This window comes from Echeneis naucrates, chromosome 19, assembly GCF_900963305.1.
Source record: "Echeneis naucrates chromosome 19, fEcheNa1.1, whole genome shotgun sequence".
Classification (NCBI taxonomy): domain Eukaryota; kingdom Metazoa; phylum Chordata; class Actinopteri; order Carangiformes; family Echeneidae; genus Echeneis; species Echeneis naucrates.
In genome coordinates this window covers 16,973,185-16,993,336 of record NC_042529.1, presented here as the reverse complement: position 1 = coordinate 16,993,336, position 20,152 = coordinate 16,973,185, and the positions used below count along the sequence as shown (strand labels likewise).

Here is a 20,152-nt window from a genome sequence, read left to right as displayed (position 1 = left end):
TGGGATTTCTTGATCTTGACACTGCCCTGAAGTGCGCCCAAGAGATATTCAACCTGCCACAGGAGCTGCTGGTCATTTTCTACACTGCCATCAATTAGTTTGTCCTGCAAAACTATCACTGTCTGGTTTGGCTCAGCCATGAAACAGGACAGGGCCAGACTGTAACAGACGATCAGGTCTGCAGAGCATTCACATCCTGGACATAAACCTTTTAAACCTCTCCCTTCAGGCAGACTCTACAGCGCAGGCTGACACTGTGATCAACACTTATTTTAAACTTAATTCAGGTCATATACACATAGGCACTATTCAATCTGCACTGTGGAATTCATATTTAAGTTTATATTTGTATATATATTTTATATATATATATATTTTTTTATTTTCATATTTATTCTTATCTCTCTCTTGCTTGTCCAACTTATTTTATATATTTACTTTTATATTTTTGTGCATATATTTACTATTTAAAAACACTTGAATGCTCAGCACAACACGTTGTCACTCCCATAGCGTCAATAGGCTGACGAATGGTCAGTGTTCCTTAGCGTCACATTCAACAGTGTTTGACTTCTGTTTATTTATTTATTTATATAAATTGTATATTATATATAAAATGAATTTTACCGCTGAGCACATCATCAGTAAATTTAATGTAATAATGTTAGCTCCTTGAGATGTCGACATTTCACCTGTCATTGTGGGTAACTTTTACTGTAAGCGGGTTCTCGTCACTGGGAGTGAGATCGAGTGGCTCAGAATAAAGTGAACCAGAGTCAAATTCCTGGTTTCTGTGTACAAATAAGGATGATTCTGATATTAAATCTGACTCTGGTACATTTATTAATTTAAAGGAATTGTTGAGTGTTGAGGTCATACACTGGTGAGTTTTTACTTAAAGAGAATCACTGCGTCTATCCATTATGCTACAGCCCAGGGTTAGCATAAAGACTGTTTACTAATCCATGTTACAGCAGGGTTTACATATTGTAACCTGTGTGTCGAGGGAAGCCATAGCTGGAATTATCTTTGTTCTTAAGCATTACAGTGCTTTATAATATAAAATCATGCAAAACAACTTTCTCACACAGTTTTTCATATTCTCTGATTATTCTCTGGTTTATGCAGCTACAGTGCATATACAAGAACACTGAGTGCAGAACAGATAGACTGTATTTCTTTCTAAAAGCATGTAGAGAGGTAACTGATCCTGACTTGGCTGCAAACCAGAACTCAGTTATGAAAGGATTCGTATGTGAATGCTGCAGTTGATACACTGAGAATTACTGCTATTCCTTAGTGATTTTTTTCTTAACTGTGCAAAGAATAGGGCACATATGCATGTTTTTGATGGATTGTTGTGCTTCAGTCCCCAAACAAAAAAGCCGTCTTCAGGTTACATGTGGTTGCAGATTCTTTTTTATTACTGTTTTAGTTACAAAGTAACTAAATATATCCGTTGCCAAAATGAATGTGTGTGCGTGTGTGTGTGTGTGTGTGTGTGTGCAGGTATATCCAACATTAAGTAAAAATTTGATGTGGTTAAACTTCTTATCTCTTATTTCACTAACAAGCTTGTTCTCGGTCACAAATATACACACATGGTGGACTAATAATTGTTCAGCCAACCTCGTGATACACTGTTGACGGTTTTGTTCACACAGCAGGTCCAATTGGCCTGAATCAAATTTGTTCCCCCCTATATGAGAGAGACTTGATTGTGTAATGACAGTGTGAACAGCACAATTCACATCTAAATCAGATACAAATACAATTACTACTACTACTTCTTGTTTACTTCTGTACAAAGAGTGCTGCGTGTGACATCTTGTTGTACTTCTGCACATGTGGGTCACCTAAACGCCATGACCAGATCACTTTGGAGTCCAAGTTTAAAAAGATAATGTGAATATAAAGAAATCAAATCAAGAATGAAATCAGAATTGAGAGCTGTGTTGCAGTTTGAACATAGTATATTTTAGCAAGACAAGGAGGAGAAAATGGCTCCCAATTAGCTCAATTTTGAAACTTTGGCTATTGTTAGTTTTTTTTTTTTTTTTTTTATAAATTCTCCTTTGCAAACTTAGCAAGGGGTGAGTTTATATATGAGCAACAGCTTGTGAGGGTCTGGAACTAAGACAAACAATTAAAAGCAGTGCTGGCCGCCAAGGACCAATAAGAGCGGGCGCCAATGCACTTCCTCAGCATCAGTGAGGTAATGCAAACCAGATGCAGCTGGGCAGTGTGTGTGTGTGTGTGTGTGTGCGCTTGTGCTTGGTAATGCTAGTAGTCTAATAGTATGTGGTTCTGCAATTGCCTCTCATATGCACCTTTGACTCTGTACATGTTATGAACATTTTTCCTTCTTTTAGGATGAAATGCAGAGCATGCGGTTTTATTCATGAGAGAGAGGCTGAGATTACAAAAATGTTGAAAGGAAAGAGAGGAGCCCCAAAGTATGCTGCAGTTTACAGGGAAAAGCAAAATGCTGTATTCGCTTTTTTACATATGATAGTGGTAAGAGTACAATCACCCCTTTCTAAAGCTCATAATAAACTCAAAAGTGTCATGATGATACTGTTGGGATCTGAAATACAATAAATTTTTCCAAGTTCTATAAATCTAATTAAAAGTGTACTACACTATAACATGCTCCTTGTGAGTTAACTTGCTTCCAAGTCATCAAATTTAGACTTTTTCATCAGTATCAAATGAAAGTGCATTCATGAATAAACAACCTCAAAACTATCTTCAAGCATCTATTTTGAGTATCAATCAACTCAGAAATTCCCATATCCACTTACCCCTTGCTACTCGCATTATCCTAAATGTAGGTTTAAAATGATCATCCAAGCTTTAATTCAATCTCTACTTGACTGTGCTACTGAAAGCAATATACAGTGGGTGTGGAAAGTATTCAGACCGTCTTAAATTTTTTGCTCTCTGTTACATTGCAGCCATTGCAGCCAATCATTTAAGTTGATTTTTACACACAGCCCTCAAATTTGGTGGAAATGTTGACATTTGAAAGTAGAATATAGACATCTGAAATATCACATGGCCATAAGTATTCAGACCCTTTTCTGTGACACTTGTATATTTAACTCAGGTGCTGTCCATTTATTCTGGTCATCCTTGAGAGGGTTCTGCACCTTCATTGGAGTCCATCTTTGTTATGTGCACATACCTGTCTATATAAGCCCTTACAGCTCACAGTGAATTTCAGAGCAAACGAGAACCATGAGGTTGAAGGAGCTGACCAAGGAGCTCAGAGACAGAATTGGTGCAAGGCACAGATCTGGCCAATGTTACAAAATAATTTCTGTTGCACTTAAAGCTCCTAAGAGCACAGTCTCCTCCATAATCCTTAAATGGAAGTCTTTTAGGATGACCAGAACTCTAGAGCTGGCCTTCTGGCCAAACTGAGGAGAAGAGCCTTGGTGAGAGAGGTAAAGAAGAACCCAAAGATCACTGTGGCTGAGCTCCAGAGATGCTGTGGGGAGATGGGAGAAGGTTCTAGAAAATCAACCATCACTGCAGCCCTGGCTTTATGGCAGGGTGGCCCAATGAAAGTCTCTTCTCAGCACAAGACACATGAAAGCCCGCATAGAGTTTGCAAAAAAACACATGAAGGACTCCCAGACTATGAGAAATAAGATTCTCTGGTCTGATAAGACCAAGATTGATAATTCTATGTGTGGAGAAAACCAGCCACTGCTCATCACCTGCCCAATACAATCTGAACTGTGAAGCATGGTGGTGGCAGCATCATGCTGTGGGGGTGTCTTTCAGCTGCAGGGACAGGACGACTTGTTGCAATTGAAGGAAAGATTACTGCAGCCAAGTGCAGAGATATCCTGCACGAAAACCTTTTCAAGAGTGGGCTGACCTTTCAACAAGACAATGATCCTAAGCACATAGCTAAATAACAAAGAAGTGGCTTCGGAACAACTTTGTGATGGTTCTTGAATAGCCCAGCCAAAGACCTGACTTAAACCTAATTGAGCATCACTGGAGAGAACTGAAAATGGCTGCTCATCAACATTCACCATTCAACCTGACAGAACTTGAGAGAATCTGCAAGGAGGAATGGCAGGAGATACCCAACTCCAGGTGTGAAAAACTTCTTGTGTCATTCAATTCCCATTCAATATAGCAAAGAGCGAAACATTTAAGGGGGCCTGGCTTTATTACTGTCAAGGAGAAGATATGCTGTCCAGATACTGAATTATTGGCAGTTGGTATGAGACCATATTACCGTATTTTCCGGACTATAGAGTGCACCGGAATATAAGCCGCACCCACAAAATTGTAAAAGAAAAGAATATATATATTTTAGCCACACTGGACTATAATCTGCAGATATATGTGTTGTGAAATAAGATATTTACACAGAGATTTTGTAAATGTTTATTTTCATAAGTTATTTGGCAGCCTTCATACTGCCGTCTCCAACATCTCACCATTGATTCATTAGCGCAAAGCTTACATGCAGCAGCTCGATTTCCCTCCTGCATAGACAGATTGATTGCTTTCAATTTAAAAGCCGCATAATATGCTTTTCTTTGTGTGCTTTCCATGATGAGGGTGTGAAAAATATTTCATATTTATGGCTGTTGTGCTGTGTTTTCCTTCGAGTGCGCCAAAAACTACCGTCTTCTTCATCGCTTTGACCTCTTGCATCTGTCTCGTTTTTGCACCTCCTGCGTCCCCTGGTGGCTGTTAGCGAAGAAAAATCTATAGATAAGCTGTGGAGTTCCAAGCGTGGGAAAAAAGTAGCGGTATATGGTATATACCAAGAAAATTCTGTCATATCATAACAATATGTGTACATTCCACCCAAGGCAACTGCTGAAGTTCCATGTGAAGTTCTCCATGAAACTGTTGCCAGGATACAGACTGAACATTCTGAGGTACTTGTATTAATATCTGGAGATTGCAACCTCTGCTGACTGGATAATGTTTTGTTTTTTGTTTTTTAGATTTTTTATTTTTATTTTTATTTGGATGAGTTCCTGAATAGGTGAATTTCCCCTTGGGGATCAATAAAGTTATATTTTTCTATCTATCCATCCATCTATCCACACCGGGTGCATCTTTCCCACTATGAATGGACGAGTCCAAAAGCAGGAGTCTTCCTGAAAGATTGCCTCCTCTGATATGTAATCATTAGCATTATAAAGAGCTGTCAGCACCCATGCCCGTGATTCATAGACCAGCAACAGGCATTAGGCTCTGCTGGCTCTGCATTTTTTTGTTAGATAATAAAAAGACAGAACACAATAAACACTGAAACTGAAACAAATATAATACTGCAGTTAGTATATTAATTGCAGAGACAGTTTGAATGTTTTGGTGGTGAAGACTGAAAATTGGGACATTTTGATATTTTACAGATATGTTTCATGATTCATGTCTGAGGCACATACTGAGTAATGGTTTTTGGCGCCACAGGTGCATTTTAAACCCACGCATAGGCAAATTAGTAAAGACCTAAAGATCATATTGCCATTATGTTGGAATCAGTAGACAGGTATTCCTTAGGTTAAGCAAAGTACTTTCACCCAGAAATAAACTGAAGTACCTCATGCCATCTCATTGTATCACCTATCAAAGGGGGTGCTTGAGCCAATGCCAGCACATCTCAGGTTAGGGCTGGGTATGTACACCTTGGACAGGTCACCAGGTGGCTGTGAGTACTGCACTAATCACCATTCCACCTGCTGCCCCTTAAGCACTCCAATTCAGTACATTTTTGTTTTTATATTATTTTTAATGAAAACAGTACATTGAAAACAATATTTTATGTAAAAAAAAAAATCACTGGCAAACTTTTGTTCTATTTTGTCTCCACCTATTCATTTCCCTTTTATCAGCTAGAGCTGTATTTTGATGCTCAATTTTTACTTTTTCAAGTTTTTTATTGTTTGGATTTTCCTCATCTTGGTCTCTCTATACATCTTTCTTTTCAGCCACTTCTTTCTTACTCTGGTGATTAGTGGTGTCCTCATTCGAATGGCTTCCAAAAGCTGCTAAATTACCCTGCATGGATTATTTTAATGATTTGCCTTAAATGATAGTTTGGGTTAATTGACTTTGAGCTTTGTGACATACTTGTGCATAGTCAGCTATATAGGCAGTGATGATTTAGTGAAGTCCTATCCACAGCAGTGCCTCTGTGAGATTTTGTCACCACTTCTCTCACTAGTTTTGCTGCTATATATTGTCAGATCCCCAGTGTAAGCCCCCTGTTAGAGGACTCCACTGGTCCAGCTCTCTGTTTCAAGGGTCCAACAGGCTCTATCCTGAGTAGAATCTCTACAGATTTATTTTAGCTGGTTACGAGGAAACTCGCCTAGCTTCTTACTGCCTACATCCGAGCGTCTACCCTGCGCCCTCCAGCTGCCAGTGCACAATACATTAGTAGACAGTGTTGACTGCGACTCACCGCTGGCCCGCACCTCTCAATGATCTTGGCTCTTGGTGAATCGCTTGGATATACGAGCTCTAATGTTTATAAATTAATTAAAGTGGAAACATACAGTTAAGATAACCTTTCAGAACCTCTAGATGTATCATGCAGCCAAAACTTATCATTTTACATTCATGATGGAGAAGCTAAAATAACAGTGATGAGATTAGCAGTCTTTATTGCAAGACACAGTGGTTTTATTGCAGGTTTAGTATTAGCAGGGTTAATACAGCAGGGCAGTTAATAAAATAAATTCTTAATTCATACCAAACCAATTTATAATCAAAATCATAAAATTTCAACACTACCTTAAATCTGTTCTAATTCTATTTTGCTGGGTGGGATGAGAGTGGCTTGCATGGCCAGTGCCAGCTTGTTTCAACCCATTCTGCCGAGGAAGGGGAAATCCGGCTCCAGCGATGAGGCGCTTGAGGCCCGGTTCACTGGGTGTGGCAGATCAGATCTTACTTCCCCTTTTTCTCTGACAGGGAGAGCGGAGGCTCACTGTATGCCAATTCTGGATTTGAGATGGCTTCTTCGGTTTCTTCACCATCTGAGTGTTGGTCTGTCATTTCTTCTTCATCAGAAGTAACATTCCCTTAAGTCAGCTATCCTTCGGTACCTCTGGGTGTTGGGCGTTGGAAAGAGAACTGCCAAAGCTCAGTCCCTCGCTGTCCTCAGCTGCGGTCCCTTGCCGAGTTCCTCTTTCTCTGGGGATTTGATCTCCGGTGCACCCTCGCTTGCCAGTGTTCTCTCGGATGTGGCTAAAGCGAACTCCCTTGAACTTCCCTCAACTCAAAATCTTTTTATACAAGACATCACTTTTTCCACACCCTGCAGTACAAAACACCAATGATTTATAACATTACCTCATTTTGATTATCATACTGTATAATCTATCTTGATCTGGTGACTTAGGTATTTTTCCATTAGCTCAGACTGGCTCCATCAAAAGTTCCCTTTTTCGGAGGCCATCTGGTTACACTTTTGCTTTTGTCAAGCCATGTTTCTATCAACAACACTTCCATTTCACCTATGTTGAACTCAACTTACAGTTAATATTTCACAATCACAGTATCAGCTTATTTTAATGCATTAATCATTCCTGGCTTTATAACACTTCAGCTTTTAGTCTTATTATTCTGATCCTTATCTTTGTTCTTTATTAGTATTATTATTATTATTATTATTATTATTATTACATTTTGTGTTATTCACACATACAATCACACACAATACAATCATAACCTTTGCTGTATTTAATTGGACTCACAGTTCAGTGGTTTTTATGTGTTTAGAGTGTCCAGTCCTGGTTAGGGGCAATCCCTTGGGGTCTCAAACTTACCCGGTGCCACTTCACTATATATATATATATATATATATATATATGTCTCAAATAGGTCCATGTCAAATAACCCAAGCTCTCACTTGAATTTAGTTTAAGATAAATATCTAACTAAATTAAAGTGACCACAGTAAGAGCATATAACCAATCTAGGTCTCTTTATTTGGCATAAAAATAAGTTCAAATCTTGAAAATCAACACTTACTAATATTTAATTTAAAATAAGAATGAAAACAGCCAATCACTTGTCAGTTCAAAGAATAACCACTGATTCTTTATGCAAATATATATATATATTTTTATAACAGCCTTGTGCTGACATTCCTTTACTCTACACAACATAAAGAACAGGGCAATAAATACTAGCGGCCTTCTCTGGTTTGTAAAAATTTTCCATTGTGTAAAGGAAAAGTGGACTCATCTTGCAAGCTGTGTTCTTCTAATAGTCTCTGTGCATGTGTTTGTCTCTTATCCACCCAATGTCATGGGGATGCTGGAACCAAACCCACAACCTGTCCAGGTATACCCTGAACAAGTCGCCAGCCTATCATGGGGGCAACACATGACAGAGCTGAACAATAACTCAAACTCACATTCATACCTTCGGGCAATTTATTAATTACCAATTAACCAAAAAAAAGCATTTCTCTGGACCATGAGTAAATTATGTAAATAAATAATGGCAATTTAATTTAACTACATTCTATCCTATTTAGTTCTTCAATGCAATAGTTTGCAATATTTTTTGTCAATTTTGTTAATCAATGTGTCACACCTTGCATGCGACACTTCTTGTCGACAGGCTTGTGACTTCTTTGAGCTCTCGAACCACGGTAAGCTAACCATGGATCCATCTAAAAAATTAAAAGTTTCTGAGGCGAATAGAACATGCTTCCTCTATTTTACCAAAGCAACAAACTTCAGTTCTTACATACACAGCATAAGTGTAATTAAACTATATATATCCATTGTTATGTTCATTAGAGCAGTCAAATAGGTTTCCCGGGTCCAGGTGGGTTTTATTTGGTGGGAACCATGCCAAAATGGCTCTTTTAATGCTGAAGGTTGCTTATCACTGATACAGAAGAACCTTTGCACATCACTTCTGAAGATGGGACTTTCACTGTGTAGAGCTTTTCTGGATCTGTCTGTAACACTCACACAAACCCCACCAATAACACTGACTTTAAATTCACATTTCAATACCTTCATATGTAGTTGGCATTTTAATAGCTTCTTTAAAACATTTTTGAGATGGGTCACATGCGAATCTAAGTCAGAAGGGAAGACCAGGATGTCATCAAGGTACACAAAAACAAGCATCTTAAGCATATCATGCAGAATGTCATTTAATTAGGTTTTTGAAAATGAGTGGTGCATTTCATGGCCCGCAACTGTCAACTTTAATGCATTTCTGCTTCCTGATACTGCATACATCAATGAATAAAACAATTTGCCTATGATGGTTAGTTTTACTTGATAAAAACAAAAACAAAAAAAAAACTAACTCTAAAATGCCTACTTAGACATGTCAAAAGTAATTACCAGTTTGTGTAGCCTTTCTTAGCCTTTGAATTCTGTTGCTTGTTGAACATTGGGCTGGTGGTAGCATGGAGGTTGAAAAAATCCACCAAGTAACAAAAGGTTTGTTTTTTCACACACATATAAAAAACCAAAACAATTACTACAGTGACTAGAATCTTAATCTGTACACCTTGAAAAGTTAAGGATGTAAATATATTGCTTGAGTGACATACTCAGGTGCAAAAGGCTGCTTTTCTGCAGAGGAGCATCTCCAACTGTGGCATGGTTAATCTTGCTATTCATATTTGCACCACTCACGTACATTGCTTATCAGAAGCCTGACTCAGAAGCCAGGGAGTTAGGAGGTAGAGAAATAGCAACATCTTGGTGGAATGGTGGAAAAGAGGGCAAGACAGAAAAATGGGAGACAGAGTATGGATCAGAATGAAAGGGGTGATACCACAGATGTGAAAAAGTAATACATAAGGGAATAGGAAACAGGTGAGATAGAGTAAACAAACACAGACCCATATCAAAGTAAAAAGTAATTTAATACAGTGACTACTCCGTCATGTCTTTGTGTGTGTGTGTGTGTGTATCTCAGTTTCTATGGGGGAGTTGGGGGTAACTGACCTAATGATTTGCCAGGGATGGAAAAGACAACAGCAAACACCATTGAACTTTCACATGCTTACATTATTGATAAATTCATCCCCACTCCAAGATGCTGGTTATTCAAAGTGGCAGCAACTTTATTTCATGCTCCCTACTCATGAATATGGATGCTTTGAGTAATCACAACATTATTCTGATGCAATACGGATCATACGAGGGTATCAATTTTTATGTGAGAGCAGCAGAACAAAAGATTGGCTTCAAGATGCAGTTGTTTCATCAATATTCAAAACAAAACAATTAATTTTCCAGTCACCTGGTATAATTTCAGCTACAAACGCAGTCAGCTAATGAACTCCTACCCTCTGTGTTGTGTGACTTTTGCACAAGAAATGTATGCAGCATTTGAAGGAATCTCTGCTCTTCCAAATACACACAACACACATCTCTCTCATCAGTCAGGAAACTCCCTTGTATCTTGGCACTGCGGACTGTGAGTTGCTAAGCAACGAGGGCTTTCATTTGCAAGTACTGTGGAGTCATATCTCTGTTGCCATGGTGTATGTAGTTGAGGTGCCGCAGTTTCGCAGAATATTGAGTAATTAATTTCAAACTATGTGATGTGTCTGAGATTTATTAACCACAGAATAAGTGGTCATCTTGTGGCCCATCTAAGTGGCCCTTAAGCATTAGACTGAACCTGCCTTTCATTTCAGCTTATACTCTTATATATGATCTTGCAACAATCTCAAAGAATCATCCATCCATCCATCTCCTGCCGCTTTTCTGTTTCCGGGTCGTGGGGATTGCCAACGTTCCAGACGAGGGGCGGGGTACACCCTGGGGCCAACAGGGTTAGGGCCAACATTCAGAGACAGACAAAGATGAAAAACCACTCACTCACACTCACACTCAGACCTATGGGAAATTTAGAGTCACAAATTAACCTAAACATGCATGTTTTCGGATGGTGGGGTTGGGGTTAGGGTTAGGGTTAGAAAGCCATGCAAGCACAGGAAGAACAAGCAAACTCTGCACAGAAGGGCCCCAGGCCTGGGAATCAAACCTATGACCTTGTTGTGAGGCAACGGCACTAACCATGATGCTGCCTCCCAGCACAGGTGTACTAACCCTCACAGAGTTTCTTTTTTGTTGTTTGTGTCCGAATGTAAGATCGTTAGAGGGTAGGATCAGAGACGATCAGATGTAGGATGCAGGGAAGAAGGGGACCCTTTTTCCCCCTCCATTAGATAAGAAAAAAAAAACATTACATTTGTGCCTTTGTGTGGGAGACGGAAGACTGAAAAGATCCAATGGGAGCAAAACATACAGTACTTTATAAGGTGTTGATTAGTTTAATAATACTGTCTATCCAATGCAAGGATTGTTGTATGTGTGTGTGTGTGTGTGTGTGTGTGTGTGTGTGTGTTAAGTGTGGTGTGACAGACTTCTTGCTTTCAGAGCTTTGACAAAGCATATCATTGTGTATTTTTCCTTTAATTAAATCCATCTTTCAAGGATCACCACTTGTTTATATTCTGACACCATGAAGGTGATGGTGTGTGTTACACTGAATACTGTAAACACTCTTTATTGTGTCATTATAGCTGAACAGCAGCTGGAGAGATGGAGTAAAGGAAGCAAAGGAAGATTTTTTTTATTTGCCAGATTAATCATATTTGGTGTCTTGATATATCTTCATGCTCTGTCCAAGCTCTCTCCTTTGCAACAACTTGATTTCCTACTGTTCATAGTAGATTCAGTTGAATGGGTACCAAAAAACAATACATCTTATGGACTTTATTAGTTGACATGGTCTTAAGTGCACCAGTAAAACATGTCTGCATTTTACAGACATGGAAAAAGGGCAGGTGTCTATGTGATATTCCATGATTTCTCAGAAGAACATTTAATAGTTTTATGTCATACAATCTTAACTTGAGCGCATGGAACATTGAGTTGCAGTAATAAAATAAAAATATATGCTTATGCACAGGCAAACTGTAACACAACCTGAGATCTCTCAAAAATATTAACCAATTAGCTCACATTAGTCACCTACAGCGTCTGTTTACAATACCTGAGGTTGTTACACCAAAATAATTTTATTTTCTTGGTAGCAGAGAAAACAAAGGTAACAAATTATCATCTTTCAAGTCAATGTGTTACCAAGAATTCCTAATTAACAGGAAACAGGAGTACCCAGAGGACATAAACACAAGCACGGGGAGTACATGCAAAAATCGCACAGAAATGCCCCAGGCCGGGAACCGAACCTGAAACTTTCTTGTTGTGGGGTAACAGTGCTAACTACTATGCCCCCATGCAGCTCATTATTTTTAATTATCCCAGCCTCCTCAGCCAGTAACTGTGAGCAGTTGCAGATAACATCACTGTGTCAACAACTGTTTTTATCCCCAGACAACAAGTGCTACCACTGTCAACAAACTATGCAACTGACGGTTGTTTTGTTTCCCTGTTTAATGATCCCACTCTTCATACTGACTGATCTTTTTAATTGCATCCCTTTGGATTCGTATAACTTTTTATGTGTCCTCCAGTGAGTGATATAATCCTCTGTTGCCTTGTTACTGAGGATCCTTCTGGTCAAAGATGAAGACTGCCTACATCTATTATTCAATACTGTATTGGAACTAACACAAAATATCATATTCTTTCCAAGTGTCTTTTGGAAAAAATTTGACATTGGATGATTCTGCAGCACAAGAATTTGACTCTGTATAGAAGGCAGTATGGCCTTGAAGTAAGGTTTTCAGTGGTTGATGAGCATTAACAGCAACCAAGTATTAAATATATATATATATTTTAAAGGTATGTTTGTGCATTCACTGTTTTCATTCAGGGCACAGTGGAGATGGCAGGGCATGAAGCAGGATTACTTTTTTGACTCCTGGTTGTCAAAACTTCACAACCACAAAGATTCCTGTGCGTCACCTTAAAAACTAAATATAAAGACAAATGTGCCGGTATGGAGCTGAGCTGTGACTTTTTGCTCTATGCTTTTACATCCAAAAAAAAGAAAAGGAAAATTATGTTCTTACTGTTACTGTTCTGTTTGTTCTTAGGGTACTGTGGGAGCCCACACAATTGTCATATGTGTGTTGTATGTGTGTGATCTCTGTTTTATCTTACTGATTTATGCGTGCCACATGGCACAAAACCATGGAATCTGGTTTTGATGAATTGTGAAATGCTATTTGTCATTCTATAAACTTGATGAAAACAAGCCTAGATAAATGAGATTTTTTTTCTATTCGTTGTTAATTTATGTTTACAATTTTTGTCATATATGCTTGTAAACCATTGTTTTATGCCCATGCTATATTTCTTAACTGGTGTCCACATGGTTTGAGCGAGCGTCCATGCTCGTGATCTTGTTGAACTGTGTGACTCTGGGCATGTTTCATCCCTGTGAGGACAGCAACTGTGACTCTGAGAGGTGCAGGATACTGCAGGTAAGATCACATTTTGCATAATTTTTGTGGTTGATTAAGTTAATCTGTTGTCTATGTGAAAAAAAAATTGGCCATGTGTCCTGATAGATGAAAATGATATGGCCATAAATGTTTCAAATATTAATTAGCCTCACTTCGTGATTTTGTAAACAAACAAAGAGAAGGAAGATTATTTTACAAACATCAATTTGATTAATCTCAACAGAAAGATTTTAAAAAGATGCTAATTTCGGGGTCAAACAAAAGACCCATGACAAAGACCTACTAAGAGTTCAAAAAGGCAAAGCTGATAAGAACATTTTAAACCTAGGTGTAAAATGATAAAAATAAATGGGTGCAACTGGCCCTCCAAATTTGACCCTGGAAAACATGGTGGGGAGACCCAGAGATTTGATGATAATCTACAGAGTTTGAAGTTCACATTCACGTTAAGACTGACGTTCTACTACATGCAGTAAACGGGAGAACCAGATGTCGATGGGTTAATAATGTAATCTAATGTCGACATAACTAGTGCTCAACATTGCACTTTTTTTAAAATTCTGAATATTTAGGGATTTGAAAAATTACATATAATTACTTTAGCTGTGTCTTAAGGACAACGTGAAGTAAATACTAGACAATAGTGCTTTATATTGTTGAATTATTCAGATATTTTTAAGAAGCCTCTCCAGCAATTCCTCAAAGAAAGCATACTTATTATCTGAAATGTCATGTCATTAATCCTGCCTAAATTCCAATTTGATCATTCTTTATTTTTTATTTGCATGCTAAATAAGCATGGGCTTTCAAGCTTCATGGAACTAACAAATTGTTTATATGACAACATTTGCAGTCTCCAAGCCTAATTTAAACCATTCAAAATTTAAAGTCGCCAAAAACCTCATCAGCCTTATATTTTTTATACAAGCTGTGTTATACTCCTCATCTCCAAATTACAGGTTTTTTTTAGTGTGTTGTCAACAGTCTGTAAAGGCTTGATAACAGTGACAAAGATTTTCAGAAATATCTGCTCCTGCTGTGATAGTGAATTAAAAAGAAAATTTAGTATTTTGTATTTGCTTAGGGAATAGCGTGGAGTCGAGCAGAATTGATCTGTTTATCAAGTGCAGGGAAGAGATAATATAATTGCCAAATAGGTTCAAAATAGATTAAATCAAAACTAAGTCCTTGTATTTACTTGTCCACTGATTATAAAATTAAACAGTTTAGCTGCGACTGCTAAGACTCCTGGACTGTATTGGTTATAACATTGAGTAACTTTTACCAAATGACACAAGAGCCAATGCTTTCTGAGATTCACAGATCAAAAGCATCTTTTCAACAATGTTATAAGGAATGTCATCTTCAATAATTACAATACTTACCGCTTATCCATTTCTGGATCATGGGAGGTGCTGGGTCCAATCCCAGCTCACATTGAACGAGGCCAGGATACACTCTGACAGGTCATCATTCAATCACCAGGAACTAAACCCGTGACCTTCTTGTTGCGATGGGCAACAGCACCAAGCACTATGCCACCATGCTGCCATCACGTGAGATAATATGATGAAATTTATGCCATCAAATGTGACTGCTAAATGCTAATAGCAGGTAGAGTGCAGGTTCCATAATCAAGAGGTTTCCTATCACTCTTCAAGCTTTCCTGATTAATAAAGTCAGAAAGGTCTTCATAAAAGGAAAAGCTTTGATCCTCAGATCCTCACAGGTACTGCCAGATTGTCGTCATGCCATTCACTACTCTCCAGCTCTCTTTTCCGGACTGATATCCTGGTATTGACTCTTCCTGTCACTGACCAATTCTCCTCATCTCCACTCTGGTAACCTGAACAGCTTTATGCCCCTGACTGTGAGCTCTATCTGTGTGTCTCCTGGTTCCAGTCGCTCCAACTCTTTTGAGACGCTGTCTCCACATTAGCGAGAATGCCCTGTGGCTGAACAGTATTATCAGTCTGTCACTCCAGAGAACTGGGTCCACATCCTGGCAGGGAGACTAACTCAACCTCGGAGGAAGAGACCCCTCCACTTCCAAGTCGACAGGCATGTGACCAGCAGGGACCCACAACCTCTCCTCCGGACCATAGCCTTCCCAGTCAACCAGGTATTGGAGCCCACGACCACAGCGGCGGGAGCACAGCAGGCGACGGACCATGTAGGCAGGACCCCCATCGATGAGGTGAGGAGGAGGAGGAGGGGGAGTGGGGGGCACCAGTGGGCTCTCCAAAACAGGCTTGATCCGAGAGACATGGAAGGTGGGGTGGATGCGCATGGACCGGGGGAGCTGCAGCTTCACTGCCACCGGGTTGATGACCTTCAGAATGGGAAAAGGACAGATGAATCTGGGAGACAACTTCCTGGATTCCACCTGGAGAAGGAGGTCCCAGGTGGAGAACCAGACCCTTTGGCCAACTTGCTAAGTCGGGGCTTGAGTGTGACACTGGTTAGCACACGAGGTGTAGTGGTCAGAGGCTTGGAGAAGGGCTACTCGAGCTCGGGTCCAGATGCGGTGACAACGCCGGATGAAGGCCTGGACAGAGGGGCAGGTGATCACTCCCTCCAATGCCGGGAAAAGTGGAGGTTGATACCCGTAGCAGCATTGAAAGGGGGCGAGACTGGTGGCTGAGCTGGTGAGGGAGTTGTGGGCGTACTCGACCCACAAGAGCTGCTGGGACCAAGAGGAGGGGTTCTGGAACACCATACAACGCAGTGCTGTCTCCAATTCTTGATTTATCCGTTCAGTCTAGCCATTGGACTGGGGGTGGAAACCAGAGGACAGACTAACGGAGGCCCCAAGTTGAGCACAGAACTCCCGCCAGAAGATGGAGGTGAACTGTGGGCCCCTGTCAGAGACTACATCAGTGGGAAGGTCGTGGAGGCGGAAGATATGGAGCAGGACCAGCTGAGCAGTCTCCTTGGCGGTCGGGAGGTTGGGGAGAGGAATGAAATGTGCCATCTTGCTGAACTGGTCGACCACTGTGAGAATGACTGTGTTCCCACCAGACGGGGGAAGACCTGTGATGAAGTCCAGGGAGATGTGGGACCATGGACGCCGAGGTACAGGAAGCGGGTGCAGAAATCCAGCAGGGGACTGATGAGAAGGTTTGTGTTGGCTACAGACAGGACAGGCATTGATGTACTCCTGAGTGTCCTCCTCCAGCGTGGCCCACCAGAAGTGCTGCTTCAGTACATCACTAGTCCTCCGGATTCCAGGATGACAGGTGAATTTGGAGGTGTGAGCCCACTGGAGCACGTCAGGCCTCAGAGCCGGAGGAACAAAGAGATGGTTTGGGGGACAGGCACTGGGACCTGGTTGATTCTCCACCGCAGCTCTCACCCTCTCCTCCACCTCCCAGGTCAGGGAAGCAATCAAACAGGGAGAAGGTAGGATGGAGTCGGCTTCTTTCCTTGACTCCCCCTCCTCCTTGAACTGTCACAACAAGGCATCAGGCTTGACATTGTGGGAACCGGGGCGATAGGAGAGGGAGAAGTTGAATCGTGTGAAGAAGAGGGAACAGCAGGCTTGGTGAGAGTTCAGTCTCTTGGCAGTCTGAATGTATTCTAGATTCTTATCAGTCCAAACCAGGAACAGCAGTCTGGTCCCCTCCAGCCAATGACGCCACTCCTCTAGAGCCAATTTGACGGCTGACAGCTCCCGATTGCCAATGTCATAGTTCCTCTCAGCAGGAGACAGTCATCGAGAGAAGAAGGAACAGGGATGGAGCTTTTGATCTGAAGCAGCCCGCTGAGACAGGATGGTTCCCACGCCTGGTAAAAAAGGCAGCACCAGGTTCTGAGGCAGCCTCTCTGAGTCATGTGGGAGGAGTCCCACTGGCTGTTCCCTGTCTCCTCTCACGGCGTCGGGCCTAGATACAGAGGTCCACTCGGATGGCCAGCTCGATCATCCCGTTGAGAGTTGATGGGAGGTCGTAGGACACTAACTCATCTTCAATGTAGTCGGCCAGACTGTGGAGGAAGGAGTCACGGAGGGCCAACTCATTTCAGCTGCTCTGGCAGACTCGAGTGCGGAAGTCAATTGAGAAGGCTCAGCAAGTCACAAGCAGTGTCCAACCCCGAACACCTTGCGTACCTCCTCTGAGAATGCCTGGAAGGAGGCACAAGCTGGACTCTGTTTCTCCCACTCCGCAGTCCCCCAGAGACGGGCGCAGCCTGTGAGGTGGTTGATGGTGAAGGCCACTCTGGCTGCCTCAGTGGAAAATGTGAGGGGCTAGAGAGCAAACAAAATAGAGCAGTTTGTGATAAACGGGTTGCAGCCATCAGGATCCCCAGCGTAACGCTCAGGAGTGCCGACCCAAGGTTCGATGATGGCACCAGAAGGGGGCGGGGGTGGTGTTGGGGGTTCTGGAGGTCTCGACGTTGCAACTGCCTGAGCAAGGGTGGCTGTCAACTGCTGGATCTTGGTGAGGGCGGCCGCCATCATGCTTTCATGCCGCTGGAGAGCGTCCTCTATTCTCTCCAAGCAGCTCTGTGGAGATGGAGGGCACGCTGGGTCCATGACTGGCTAGATTGTACTGTAATGGGTGAGGTTTGGACCCAAAAGCAGCACCAACAAGACCAGGGAGATTTGTAATGACCTTTATTGTCAGCAGAAACAGGTAAATAAGCACAGTTCAGTTCCAAGGGGAAAAGGCAGTCCTTTAAGGGGCTCGAGGGGGGAAATCCGAGGGCCCAGAATGAAGGTGTGGATGAGGCAGCAGTACCAGGCAGAGGGCAGGTCGGAACCAGGCAGAGGACTGGAGAACCAGTAGGTAAGTTGTCACAGGAAAAACACTAATGCTGTAGCACTGTGGAGGGAGGACTCAGAACAGCCCCTTGAGCAGGCAGACAAAAACCAGGAAGGAGCAAGGCAGGTTCATTGTCCAAAACAGAAGGGCTGAGGTCTTTACCAGGGCAGAGAGGAGGGTTGGTCAGGAGCAGGCAGGGTCGGAACCGGGAGATCAGGCAGGGGAAAACCGCTGTCTTGCATAGCACAAAGAACAATTTGGCAGTGAGTGTGGAGGAGAGTGGAGCTTTTAACCTGCCTTGATTGCTGATGAGCTGCAGCTGAGTGAACAGGTGAATGACGAGGTGGGTGTGGCTGGCAGATGGGGTGAGCAGGGGAGTGGTGAGTGGAAAACTGCTGGAGGCAGGTATGCATGGAAGACAAATCATGACAAAGACTACAGGGGCCTGACCATCATTACAGTAAAGATTGAGTATCCCTTTCCTTTCATCTCTACAGCCTTTGAACTGTTCCTGTGGGTCACTATCTTTACCAAGCCAAATCTTTGCAAAGAATACCATCTGGTCTTCATTAGAGAGGGGGATGAATAGAAGATGGCCTTCAACACACGATCTGGGCACTATGAATACTTGGTGGCCTTGGGACTGTCCAATGCCCCTGCTGTTTTCCATACTATGGCCAATGATGGACTCCGTAACATGATCGACATCTATGTTTCTATTTATCTTGATCATAAGATCCAAGATGAGCATATCTGTTATGTCCAGTCTATGTTCCAGCACCTTAAGAACTCCTTTCCCCACTTTAAGGAGGGGTGGGGGGCATTGTCAAGCCCCACCGACCTTTCTCACCCCAACAGAATGGTGCTCCAGGGCTTTTTTTATTTTACCAAAAATTTTATTAAATAGCAAATTAAATTTATTTAAATAAATAAAGTAACACCAGCAATAGCACCAGAGAAGAAAAATCTAAATGCCAGTTGTACACAGTAACTCTGAAACCTAAAATTCAGCTCAATGGGACCATAAAGTTCCAAGTGAACATAATAAGAATTCACACATCCCTGCATTGCATATCTGTCCATGACCATTCATCCTAAACATCAAATCAATGCTCACTGTCCCACATTGCTTTTGCTCTGAGAAAGTTTTTTTAATGTTCTGCTGTTAAAATGCTGACATCAATAATACTTTTCACACTATCATTCCAGGTCACATATCACCTCCCCCATTCTAATGCTGAAACTAACCAGGTATAACCTACAAAATGAATACAATTATTAGGCTAAGTTGTTTGATTTTATCTCTAGTGAGTGAGAGTACCCGTGGCTTTTTTCCCTCCACCTGTTCGTCGCAACCCACTTTTAATACCTGTGCGGAGAACAGATTCAGAAACTGAATGCAACTGCTGTATGTGAAGACAGATGTGCAAGTTCCATGTCCAAAGTTCCATGTCCAGTCTATCTTTGTATATACAGGTGCATTTCAGTAAATTAGATCATCTTCAAAAGGTTGATTAATTACAGTTATTGAATTCAAAAAGTGAAACTCATATATGATATAGATCAACTAAACACATATATTTCAAGTGATAATTTCATTTAATTTTGATTATAACTTACAGCTAATCAAAATGCAAAATTAGGCATATCTGAAAATTTTAATATTGTTAAAGAGTCCATTATGGGATTCAGTAGGATACACAATCATGGAGACTGCTGACTTGGCAGTGGCTAGAAGATGGTCATTGACACCCTGCACCATGTCTCTTACCCTGGTAAGAAACAAAAGGTCATTGCCACAGAAGTTGGCTGCTATTTACAAGCACATCAATGACAAGTTGAAATAATGCGTGGCGCTGTGGTGGCTGGTGCAAAAAATTTTGGGGGACAATTGGCATATATAGGGGTGAAATGGTACACAGAAGTGACGGTTTGGTACACGTTTGGTGCAATGGGGAAAAACAGAAAGTAGAAA

The 20,152-nt window shown here is 41.3% G+C and overlaps 1 protein-coding gene across 1 annotated transcript in view; it reads left to right on the top strand.

The window, feature by feature from the left end:
* The window catches only part of cacna1g (calcium channel, voltage-dependent, T type, alpha 1G subunit), a 230,136-nt gene that overhangs the window by 54,286 nt on the left and 155,698 nt on the right, over positions 1 to 20,152 (top strand). Inside the window, exon 4 of the mRNA XM_029527030.1 lies at positions 13,321 to 13,432. Within this exon, the coding sequence (XP_029382890.1) occupies positions 13,321 to 13,432 (112 nt within the window). The remainder of the gene's footprint in view (positions 1 to 13,320; positions 13,433 to 20,152) is intronic.